Consider the following 12,494-nt stretch of genomic DNA (forward strand, 5'->3'; position numbering starts at 1 on the left):
TGAAAATAAAGCTTAACGTGGTTTAATGTAGTAAAAGAAGGAGACAGGAGCACTAAACTTCTCTTCATTATTACTGCTCATAAGTTCCTCCACTAATCACATTCCTCACTCACTGTTTTACTACAATAAGTCACGGTAAGCGTTGTTCGTACGGCCCGAGTCGCTTTTACCTCGTATCAAACAGTTCGACTCATTGGAGGAGCTTTGAAAAAGTCAGCAAACAGCAAACTGGGAGGCACAGTGGCAAGCTAAGCAGTGCGTGATGTAAAAACGAACGAGTTTGCGTGATGACCGTCTCTAGTTTATGGACACGTGTGGAGCCGGCTGATCTCTAGTCTTTATCTCCTTCAAACAAACTGCACTCTGGTTTTGCCGGTGTGGACAAAGTGAACCAGCATTTCTGCGTCTAGTCTTTTATCAGTATGTGTTTGAGAACGAGTACCAGATAGCTAACGTACACACGCTAACAGCTGTTATATAATCAGCGTCTTAGCATGGGGTCAGGTGCGCTGCGACGAAACCAACCCCATCAGTTCTCAGTACATCTCTGTATCAGCTTATGAGCTTTTATAGATGCTATTAAGTGGTAATAAAAGATGATATATTTCTACCACTATCACTATAGAGAAGTATATCGGACCATGTTGGGCGTGGCCAGCTGTAGACGCACAGAATACATGAGTACATGATTATGGAATTAAGGCAGCACGCTTGTTATGATATTTAAAAGATCTGCAGGGAAATAATGGGGGTCATGTTTAGAGACGTCGCTTTCTGTTCAGTCAGAACAAGCCAGGCCTCATTCTGCACGTGTTATAACAGCACTGAGTCATATTAAGAGAGTGCAGGTGCTAGACTGGCCTGCCATGTATGCCAAGTCTTTGATACTCCTCATATCTGTCCACATCGCATGTTTGGACACCAACAACCAACAAGCAACAAACTGCACGTCCATGCTGGCCGTGGAGGATCACAGACTATCACAAGTGAGTACCTTGACCAGACAGTAGGAGTCGCTGTTGCAGTAGTCTGTAGAGACTCCAAACGGGCTGAGCTCCAAAAAACACCATGTTTAAGTTCATATTTCAATTAATTTCAATAAAATAAATAAGAACGTGGAATTTAACCAGGGGTGTGTAAACTTTTTGTGTATGCCTGGGTCAAGTATAACAATTCAGATGATCGTGATGGATCGTTACACCACACACACACCGTTTTTACTGGAGTTCTGTGTGTGTAAGATCACGTTGTGTTTAACGATATAAGCCGCTCGGGTGGCGCAGCGGTAAAAACACACACTGGTACCAGACCTAGGATCTCGAATACATCTTATCAAATCTCAGCTCTGATTGGCCTGTTGTTTAGATAGGGGTGGGATGTAAAAAAAAGCCAGATAGGTTTCTCTCATGACTGGTGCAATTACGACCCCTGCTGGCTGATTGATGGCGCCTGCACAGAGACGAGGAGAGAGAGCGCTGATCAGGGTGCGTCTCTCCGTACACAGCGCTGATCCGCACTGCACTCGTCAAAGTGTAGGTGACGAGATGCATACGGCTGCTGCCCATGTGTCGGAGCGGGGATCGGCATCGGTGGAGAGGAAAAAAATGATATAAGATCTGTCAGTCAGACAAACATGCAAAAACAGATGGAATCAGAACGGGGGTGAATACTTTTTCACAGCGCTGTATATAGACGTAACTCCTGATTCTGTGTTTCAGGACGGGAACCAGCAGAGCGAGGAGGAGCAGTCTACTGCCGTCAAATCCCCCAAAAACAGCCCCACTCCCAAAAGCACGGTGAGGTTCATCAATCGGCTTTAATCTCAGTGATGATGTGGTCCAGCTTTAGGAGTATTATAGCCTAGCGGGTAGAGGAACACACACACACACACACACACACCAAAATATTCACATACAGTCATGTGAAAAAGTTAGGACACCCCATGAGAACTTGTGTCTTTTTAAACATATTTAAACACGTGAACATTTGAGCTTCACGTGAACAGTACTGAGAGACGGAGCTTATAGAACTAAACTAATCAAACTGAGTTGTGTTTAAACCTGAATGAGACGTTTCCTCTAACCATCTAACCTCTGGGAGAAAGTTCTTCCCTCTCCTCCATGCAGAATTCCTTCAGCTGTGTGAGGTTTGAGGGGTTTCTTGCATGCACGGCCCGTTTCAAATCACCCCACAGCATCTCGATAGGATTAGGATCCGGGCTTTGAATTTGGAACTCTCCGGTTCTTTCTTTTAATTCGTTCCTTGGTGGATTTACTGGGATGTTTTGGGTCGTCGTCATGCTGCATGCTCCACCTCCGCTTCAGCTTCAGTTTTTGGACAGATGGTCTTACATTTTCCTCAAGCACCCTCCGAAACAGTGAAGAATTCATGGTGGATTCTATAATGGAGAGCTGGCCAGGCCCATGACGTTTCCACCTCCATGCTGCACAGTTGGTATGAGGTTCTTCTGCTCAAATGCTCTTCTGTTACTGTGCCCGAATAATTCAGCTTTGGATTCATCTGTCCAGAGCACATTGTTCCAGAAGTCCTGGTCTTTGTCTCGGTGTTTCTCTGGTAAACTTTAGTCTCCTGATGTGTTTAGTCTCCTCCTTAATCACCTCCCATTCAAATCAAACGTGTGCGTCTCTTTCTGATGGTAGATGCATGAACCTCGACTGTGGCAGGAGCTCCTGTAGGTCCCGTGATGACATTGTAGGATTATTGGAGACTTCTTTACACATCTTGCGCTCTGCTCCTGGGCTGAACTTGTTAGGACGGCCTGACCCGACCATGTTAGCAGTTGTTTTACATGTTCTCCACTTGTAAATGATTTTTGAAGAGATCTCACCATGGTGAAAACACTCACTTTAACAATCAAGAGCAAACCAAACTAACGTCTGAGGTTTAAATAAAGCTCCAGTGTCCTCTAACGATGCTCTGATCATCACAGCTGATGTGGTGCACCGGATTCTGATTTTACACATTTTAAGTAGTGATAAATGTGGGCGTGTCCTAACTTTTTCCTCACAATAAATTTCCATTCTTGTTCATTACATTTTACAGCTCATGTTTAAAAGTAATGATTTCAGTTTTATTAGTTTAGTTCTATAAGTTCCGTCTCTCAGTACTGTTCACGTGAAGCTCAAATGATCACGTGTTTAAATATGTTCAGGTTCTTATGGGGTGTAATACACTCATTACATCACCACAGCTTTAGCTCACTAAGCTAACACAGTTAGCCTCAGGCTGTTCAATCCGCCGTCTCCCTCCGCGTACCGAAAACGCTTCAACTCTCCAATTTACTAATAAACCCACTCTTGTATAATCACACCTTTATACAGATTACACATCAGTGAGAGTTTATTCACATGTGAAAAGAACTCCGTTGGTTGCTCCGCATTGATTCGTCCTCCATGTTTGTAGTTTTTTGTGCCGCACTGAATGCTGGGATTGATCTTCGGCGCCGAGGAGGCGTCGGACGCTCCCTCGTCATTCGGTCAGATCATCGCTCGGAATTAAGGCGCCTCAGTAGGAGCATTTTAAGGGATGTAAGGATTTAGACACGCCCTCTTCTCGGGAGTGTAGGATGATGGGAAATGCGGGTGTGTGTAGAGAGAGAGTTTCGGACAGACTCAGCACTGCTGTTCCTCTTTTATCTCTAGGGAACTTTAAGGGGAAGTGTGTGTGTGTGTGTTTTGGTTGTTAATTAAATCACACTTTTTGGATATGTATGGAATTTATCAGTGTCTAAAACAGGAAGTGTGTGTGTGTGTGTGTGTGTGTGCAGAGCTGCAGCGGGGCGGAAGTACCGTACCTGGGGACGTACCTGACCGTCCTGACTATGTTGGACACGGCGTTACCCGACACTCTAGAGGTTCTGACACACCTGAGTTCTCTGTACAGCACTAATGATGATAATACGCTGATGTTAATGGTGTGTGTGTGTGTGTGTGTGTGTGTGTCGCAGGGAGGACTGATTAACTTTGAGAAGCGCAGGAGAGTAAGTGCACACCCGTTCAGAGCCGGACTCGAACCCTCAGTGGTGAAGCTGACGTGTGTCGGTGTGTGTGATTAACCCCCGTGTGTGTTCCTCCGCACCAGGAGTTCGAGGTTCTGGCTCAGATTCGGCAGCTGCAGGCGTCGTGCTCGCTCTACTCCGTACCGCCCCGCCCCTGCGTCTCCGCCCTGCTCTGCGGCTGCACCGCTCTCTCAGACCAGCAGAGGTCAGTACACACGGTCCCACTGTAAAATGTGGTGGTGGTAGCACTGTGTCATGGGGGGCGTTCCACCGTCGAACGTTAATCACATGACCAAAGAAGCACCTGTGCAGCATCTAAGCGCATCGTGATGTGAAACCTGCTTGACTGTGGTCAGTGGTCAGCTTCTAATGTAGCAGTATCTGGTTGTTGCTGCTTCTTGAATTACTGTACATCTGACCAGTGAGGGTTTAGGGTTTTTTCGACCACTGTTCCATGTACTTTGTAATGGTTGCAGCCAGATTACAGTCAGCGGGTCACCCTCCCCCAGACATAGCCGATCGTTTGGGTATGTAGGTGCCCGACTGGTCGATAGCACCCCTGGGGATCCGAACCCTGCGGAATCCTTGACCTCAAGCGCGTATACAATACCACAGACAAATAAAATGCAATGCATTATGGGAACTGTAGTTCTCTCTCTTATTAAATACGACCAGCACTGTACCCTGGTCTCGTCACACTATGACGACGGTACCCGGTTCTGAAGTGTTATAAATGTGCATAAATTACACTCTGATCACTGTTGCCATGGTTACAGTGTTGGTGTCGGTAGGTGTGTTTATTATTGGTGATTATTTATTATCCGTGTGTTCAGTCATGATTTATCCAGAGAGCTGGAGCCCCCGATCGATACCTGTCCTGGGTCACCGGGCTGGAGCCAACGCCTCATCACCAAAAAACTGGGCTCGTAAGTGACACACACACACACACACACACACACACACCAACTCGGAGACACTCATACTCATCCACTTTGGATTCATCCCTGCTACGTTCATTTCATTATGTATTAAATTATATACAGTATATTTTATAATGTGCATCTTAGGGAACTGGACTGGTAATCAGAAGGGCGCTGGTTCAAGCCCCACCACTGCCAGGTTGCTGCTGTTGGGCCCTTAAGCAAGGCCCTTAACCCTTTGGATAAAGGATTAAAAACCCTTAGGCCCTCAGTTCGTTAGTCCGCTGCCTCGCTCGTACGCCCATTACAGACACAATCGGGTGTGTCTTAGGGAGGTGGGGTCAGGTGGTGAGTCTCCTCTTTGCTGCAGCAACAGCGCCTCCTACTGGCAGGTTGAGGTATCAGTAGGATTGGTGAAGGAATACAGTGAGTGTATCTCTGCCTGTGCCAGCCTGCAACTTTCCTCAACCAGTGTGGCTGTCATGCATGATGTGGAGGAATTGCAACTGGAACTGGAACTGGTTAAACTGGGAGACTTAAGGACAGGGGTGCACTAGATGGTACATGTTCTGGACTCTGGGTTTTGGGTTTACGTGGGGTTATACTCTGTTTGGGGTGCGAGTACAGAGGGGAATCCGGCCAAATTAAAGCAAAACCAAGACCGCCGGTCGGCTGGGCGTCATCTAGTGGGCATAACTGGCAAGTGCCTGCAGCGGACACGGTTCTGCTAGGGCGGGATGACCGGACTATGTGGGTGGGGTCTTCAAACGCTGTGTAATTCGTGTGACACATGATTTAACTCCATGGCATTCCACTACTTCTTCTGAGTAGGATGCAGTGAGACAAAAGTGCAGCATCCCTGATGACACGTGTGTGTGTGTGTGTGTGTGTGTGTGTGTGTGTGTGTGTGTGTGTGTGTGTGTGTGTGTGTGTGTGTGTGTGTGTGTGTAGGTTGTTGAGCAGCACCGAGAGCTCCGGGAAGAAAACCTCCTCAGATCAGATCAGTGTTTCCTCCTCAGGATCCAGCAGCTCCGAACTGGAGGAACTTTCCTCTCCCATCAGGCCAAAATCACAGGTGACCAGTTCTACCCAAAACAGTCTGAACATGCCAGTAGGGCTCTTACAGCTCCAGCCTCCAGTGTTTTCACTGTGTACAATAAATAAGCACAAGTTAAGAAACGTTAGCTTTTGTTACGTCTATATATTTCCTTCAGCTTCTATTAAAATTCACACCTCTGCTTGTGCTCTCGAAGAAAAATGTCCAAATCTTTGCAAAAGGAAAGTGTTTGTTCGGAGACATGAGTTCAATCACTGACTGGTCAGGAGTTAAGCCTCTCTCTTGTCTGGGTGGGGAAGTAGTGCTGCGATTGGACAGAAGTGTAAGGAATGCGCTGTGGAGATTCAAAGAGGACGTGGACCGCCCAACTAACAGGCACACTCGGCCACGCCTGAGGGAGGAAGGGTCAACTTTTGGGCCCTTGAGCAAGGCCCTAACCCTCAATTGCTCAGACTGTGTATTGTCACAGTACTGCAGGTCAGGTTCTGTATCCTAAATCAAGTTCCGTTATGGCTGAATACAGTCTGAGCAAGTGGGCGTCAAACTTGGCGTTGCTGTGGCTTGAACAAGCAACCTTCTGATTACTAGTCCGGTACCTTAACCACTAAGCTACCTCTGTCCAGGGAGGGACGGACGGACGGACAGAAGGACAGGTTGTAGGTTGAAGAAACTGTTGCTTGCATTGTTTGAGGAGCTGCACAGATTCACTGCTTAGCCGCTCCTTTTTCACTGCTTGCCGCTGAGCATTTAAAAGCGTTTTTTATAGGACGTAGGTGGAGGTGACGCACACACACACACACACACACACACACACACACACACACACACACACACAGAAGAGAAACTGATTCCCTTAGTTTTACAAAGCTCTGAACTACTTTAATCAAACCCATTATTTAGGACCCTTAGGTGTAAAAAAATGGGCCGCAGTGAAAAATAATAATTAAATAAACTAGTATGTGAACGCCCCCTTGTGGAGGCTTTATGCTACATCTTGTGAACCACAGTGAGAGTAAGATCCATTGCTTGTGTTGCCTCGGTCGCTTAAAACCTTGATAGAAGAATAGAATAGAAGATAGACTTTATTTATCATATATACATATACAGGTGTTCAGTACAAATAAATTCTTTCTTCGCATATCCCAGCTTGTTTGGAAGTTGGGGTCAGAGCGCAGGGTCAGCCATCGTACGCCACCCCTGGAGCAGACCGGGTTAAGGGCCTCGCTCAAGGACCCAACAGTGGCTGCATAGCAGAGCCTGGATTTGAACCGCTAACCTTCCGGTTGATAGCCCAAAGCTCTACCCACTAGCCTCCCACTGTCCCTGATGCAGATTCTGAAGTTTTTCTGGAGTCAGAGCTCAGTGATGAGACACCCATGACCAGAGCGTTAAAATTACAGACAGAACTGTAGGTGAATGAGCTCGTTGCTTAGCGATGACGTTGGAACCCTTAAGCGCCGCGGTGGGCGTCAGTATGCGCCCCGCCTCCCGGTACACAGATCATGTGGAAAATCCAGGACCGTGGTCTGTGGTGCCATCGTGAAGGAATCAGAAATGTTAAAAGGTTCGGAGCATAAATCTCATGTCTGGTTGTGTTGTGTAAACACTTGTACACAGTTGAGCTGAAGGTCGGGCCGGTGGTTCTGCCCCCGGTTTGAGTTTCACCTTTGCGTGCAGGACTGCGTGTTGATTCTGTCCACACGACAAAGAGCAGTTATCAGATTTCTGTTCTGTGTGCACGAAGCCGTGATGTAATAATGCACAGGGGAGGAGGAATCACCTCCGATACAGAGATATAATCACTCAGAGGATCCTGGAATTTAGTTGTATGGTGTCTATAGGGTAGAACATACCCTGTAGATGCCAAATATATATATATATATATATATATAAAGTGCTACAAGGAAGGAACGGTGGTAAACCGGCGACAGGGTCATGGGTGGCCGAGGCTCATTGATGCCCGTGTGGTCGGATCCAACAGACGAGCTCCTGCAGCTCAAACTGCTGAAGAAGTTCATGCTGGTTCTGATAGAAAGGAGTCAGAATACACAGAGCAGCACAGTGTGTTGTGTATGGAGCCGCAGACCAGTCAGGGTGCCCATGCTGACCCCTGTCCACCCCCGAAAGCTCCAACAATGGGCACGTGAGCGTCGGAACTGGACAACGGAGCGATGGAAGAAGGTGACCTGGTCTGATGGATCAGGTTTTCTTTTACATCACGTGGATGGCCGGGTGTGTGGGCGTCGCTTACCTGGGGACACCTGAGGTGTTGACCTGGCCTCCAAAAAGTGTCTCTGTGTTGGAGCCCAACACTGTATGACTGTATGATGGTGTGAGGTAGTGCAAGCGGCACCGGAGTTACAATCAGGAATTGGAAATGACTAAATTGGGAGGAAATACTGTAGCTCTGCCACATGCACCACCTACACACTGACCAAAGAGAGGCACAGACTAGCACCCAGCCCCTCAGACACGTGTGTTCTTTACACCAGCCAGCGGTGGATTCTCATTGAGATTAGCTCTAGGTGTGTCAGCTCTTCGTGTGTGTGTGTGTGTGTGTGTGTGTGTGTGTGTGTTACAGTCTGGATCGGGCGTGATCACCTCACCAGACTCGTCTGGCTCGAGTCCCGTCTCACACAGCTCCTCTCAGTCTGATCTCTCGGGTCTGAGCTCCGACGGATCGTCTCCTTCATCCTCATCCTCGTCCTCGTCCTCTCCATCACCCGCCAGCTGTAAGCTGAGCGCTGATAGCTGCATCATCAGGGTCAGTATGGAGCTGGACAGTGGGAACCTCTACAAGAGCATCCTGGTATGTTCTTACACCTCAGTCGAGCTTCTGCACATCCTTTAAAGTCTTTATTTATCTGCTGATATTAGACGTTTATTAACAGTTTTTCAAACCCTGGAGCCAAAAAATGCTCGCAGAGAAAAATACTATTACTATATTAAAGCGGTACCTTAAAACTGGAGCTCAGTGGGTTCTGGGAGTGGTGTTGAGTTTTAAAGACGTTGAGTTTCGAGGTATTTTTTCCCATAAGGATGTTTGGGGAACCTGTTAATGCGTCCATGGTCCCGTGGAGCTGCAGATATTTTAGTCTCATGTAAAATAATGAGGTTGTTTTTGACACTTAAACACTGAAAATAACACAAATATAATATAAACACACTGAAATACAATTACTAACAGTTACACATCAATAACAATACAATAAAAGCTGCACTTTAGTTTTACTTCTTTATTGTTTCCTGATGCTTCATAATGGTGGAGATGCTCGATGTTGGAATACCGTATTCCCTTCAGCACCGGCGCATTCACATAAGAACTTAGCGTGACTTACTGTAGTAAAACAGCGAGTGGGGAATGTGATTAGTGGAGGAACTTATGAGCAGTAATAATGAAGAGAAGTTTAGTGCTCCTGTCTCCTTCTTTTACTACATTAAACCACGTTAAGCTTTATTTTCAACCAGAAGCGTTTTAGACTCTGATTCTGATTCTCACCATTTCTCAGAAGCTGGAGCTGTAACACAAGTTTAAAAGTGAAACAGGGAGGAGAATCCAGATAAACACAGATACACGTGGAGCTGTAACCCTGGATCTGACGCTTATTCCACACTGATGCGGATTCAGATCAGATTCACACGCTGGTGAGGGTTTAGTGATCAAGCCGGGCGCCGAACAAAGCGACTGTTCATTCATTGTTGATTTTTTAAGGGGTTTAGGGGACGTCAAGTTACAAGGTACAACAAATATTAACAGGCACAAACATGAAATAAACTTGTACATGAGCGCCCCCTTGTGGAGGCTTTATGTTACATGTTGGTGAGACTAGGTTGCCACCATTTTTATTAATGAAGTTTATTTTTGCTTTAATGTTTGTGTTGACTGGGTCGTGGTAAAACCCTGATCTAGACGAGCTGTGAACTTTATAAGCTTTAATTATATAATTCATTACTCATACGGACATTATATGGTCAGAAGTATGTGGACACCTGATCATGAGCTTGTTGGACATTCATTCAAATCTATAAACGTTAATGTGGACATTTCTGCACTGGAAAGACCTTCTACAAGATCTACAAGATGCTGGAGTGTGACTTTGGGAGTTTGTGCATATCTGTGTACGTAAACGTGCATTCATGAAGTCAAGGCTGACCTCAGTCTGTCCTAATTCATCCCCAAGCCCGAATATACAAATAAACGACACTCGTGCACCTTTACACAGATTAAACATCGATGAGAGTTTATTCACATGTGAAAAGAACTCTGTTGGTTGCTCCATGTTTGTAGTTTTTTGTGCCGCACTGAATGCTGGGATGGATCTTCAGCGCTGAGGAGGCGTCGGGCGCTCCCTCGTCATCCGGTCAGATCATCGCTCAGAATTAGGGCGCCTCAGTAGGAGCATTTTAAGGGAGCTAAGGATTTAGACACGCCCTCTTCTCGGGAGTGTAGGATGATGGGAAATGCGTGTGTAAATCTCGACACCACTTTTACTTTTCCGCTGTCGCTGATGTGCATGTAGCTGAAGTGTGTGTGTGTGTGTGTGTGTGTGTGTGTGTGTGTGTGTGTGTGTGTGTGTGTGTGTGTGTAGATTACCAGTCAGGATAAAACCAGTCAGGTGATACAGAGAGCTCTGGATAAACACAACATGGAGAACACGAGCTGCAACGACTTCAATCTGGTCCAGATCCTCCCCAGTGATAAAGGTAAACCAGCCCAGTACAGGACCAGTACAGGACTAGAACTCATCACCCACCCAGTCTGATAACTGATGTAATCGATGCTCTCTGTGCCCATCAGAACTGGCGCTGCCCGATAAATCCAACGTTTTCTACGCCATGTGTCCCGCCAACAACGAGTTTGTGCTACGCCGGCGCTGGAGGAGCCACGCCCCGTGCCCCAGCCCCGCCAGTCTGCACAGGGGCGGTCACACCAAGTAACGGCACCACCTGCTGGCCTGGATCTGCATGTATCAGCATGCAGGGCTCCGTCCCAGACCATGAATTAGACTCGGTGTACTGAAACTCAGCCTCCCTCCCCTCTCCCTAAAGAGCTCTTACAGCTGATGGGCGTGTACAGATCTACAAACGCGCCAAGTTTTATTGGTCGTTAGTGATGTTAGTGATGTCATCAGGGTGGCGCAGCGGGCACGTGCCCAAACGAGACGATTTTATACCCAATTCGGTCCCACGTTGAACATTAAAGCTGCAGTATGTGATCCTGAGCAGTTTAAGAAGCAGGTTAAGCTCATAAGGTCAGACCATGATTGTGAAAGATCAGCTCCAAATGCGACGACTCGCTCTCCACGGTCAGCAGTTGTGTTCCAAAAGCTTTGCCTTTAAATCAAACCCAATTCATCTCAGACAGAGCTGTTCCTGCTCTGTGTTGGCATGATGGCACAGCTGGTGAAGTGGCATCCAATCAGTGTCTGAGATTAGATCGGTCGCTTTAAATCGATCGAAGGTGCGACCGTCACCCTGTGATACACTGGGAGTGTTTCTGGGTACCACCGGACTCTCCACGACCCTGACCAGGAGCAAATTGATACCAAAGACAAATGAATGAACTCCGCCCTGTTAGGGGTCGACACCTGCTTCCTCTGAGACGTGTACCATCACTTATATTCCCATCACAGTTGAGAAATGTGATTGTGGTGGGCGTGGCCTGTGTGCTGAAGGTTCCTGTGGGGAACTGGAACTCCAGTGTGATTCCAGTAGTGACGTTGTGAGTGTCTCTGTATTTCTGACCGTGTTTATCACTGAGCTGGTATAAAGTTACGTACTGCAGCTTTAAAGCTCCGCTCTGTAGCCGCGCCGCTCCTGCTGAAGGATTTAAAGCTTCTGTATGTGATCTGTACAGCCTGTTCGGCCGTGTACACTAGTGTAGATGTAAATAGTACAGATATTTATTAGAGTAACTGTTGTATAATAATAATATTGCATAATGCAGTGATTTATTTACTTTAATAAAGCTTTTATTTATTTTATTCTGTGTAGAAACACAGACTCTCTAACGGCATTTAAAACTAATATGAATAAAATTTTCCTTTAAAACGTCATCAGCATGATTTGCTTAATTTCTTTTTATAGTGGAATTAAAAATCCTGGTTTCTGATTGGCGGCTGATTTTCTTTCTTCATTCTGACGTTTGATGTGGGGGAGTGTGTGTATCATTATGTTTTAATACAGATACAGTTTATTGTTTTTATTAAACAGATTAAATGAATTGGTCCAATATTTCATTCTTTATTATTAAACGTAGGTGTTTAGTTTTTATTTCTGTTAAAGGGCAGGTCTCAGGTGTGCAGGTTCAGAGCCGTTCAGAGGTGTTAATAATTACCTGCACCTTTTAAAATTTGGGGTTAAAAGGGGTCGTTTCTCAGCTCCATAATTATTGGAACCCTGGTGAAACAGATCACCGATTAAATAAAATCAGTTACTTAAAACAAAAGTCATTTTTTATAATCTGGTCGTCAGATTTTTTTGTTCAGGTTTTATTATA

General features: G+C 46.2%; 1 protein-coding gene across 3 annotated transcripts in view; it reads left to right on the forward strand.

The window, feature by feature from the left end:
• Positions 1 to 12,218, forward strand: part of rgl3a (ral guanine nucleotide dissociation stimulator-like 3a) — a 26,109-nt gene extending 13,891 nt beyond the window's left edge. For 2 of the 3 annotated variants that reach the window (XM_062996487.1, XM_062996489.1), the window contains 9 exons: positions 1,719 to 1,796; positions 3,788 to 3,874; positions 3,968 to 4,000; positions 4,102 to 4,223; positions 4,852 to 4,944; positions 5,890 to 6,013; positions 8,577 to 8,804; positions 10,585 to 10,699; positions 10,794 to 12,218. In XM_062996487.1, the coding sequence (XP_062852557.1) occupies positions 1,719 to 1,796; positions 3,788 to 3,874; positions 3,968 to 4,000; positions 4,102 to 4,223; positions 4,852 to 4,944; positions 5,890 to 6,013; positions 8,577 to 8,804; positions 10,585 to 10,699; positions 10,794 to 10,933 (1,020 nt within the window). In that variant the 3' untranslated portion in view covers positions 10,934 to 12,218. Of the gene's footprint in view, positions 1 to 1,718; positions 1,797 to 3,787; positions 3,875 to 3,967; positions 4,001 to 4,101; positions 4,224 to 4,851; positions 4,945 to 5,889; positions 6,014 to 8,576; positions 8,805 to 9,504; positions 9,590 to 10,584; positions 10,700 to 10,793 lie in introns of those variants that run through there. The other variant, XM_062996488.1, reaches the window with a different exon arrangement.
• The last annotated feature ends 276 nt before the right edge of the window (positions 12,219 to 12,494 follow it).

The sequence above is a fragment of the Trichomycterus rosablanca genome, chromosome 6 (assembly GCF_030014385.1).
Source record: "Trichomycterus rosablanca isolate fTriRos1 chromosome 6, fTriRos1.hap1, whole genome shotgun sequence".
NCBI lineage: Eukaryota > Metazoa > Chordata > Actinopteri > Siluriformes > Trichomycteridae > Trichomycterus > Trichomycterus rosablanca.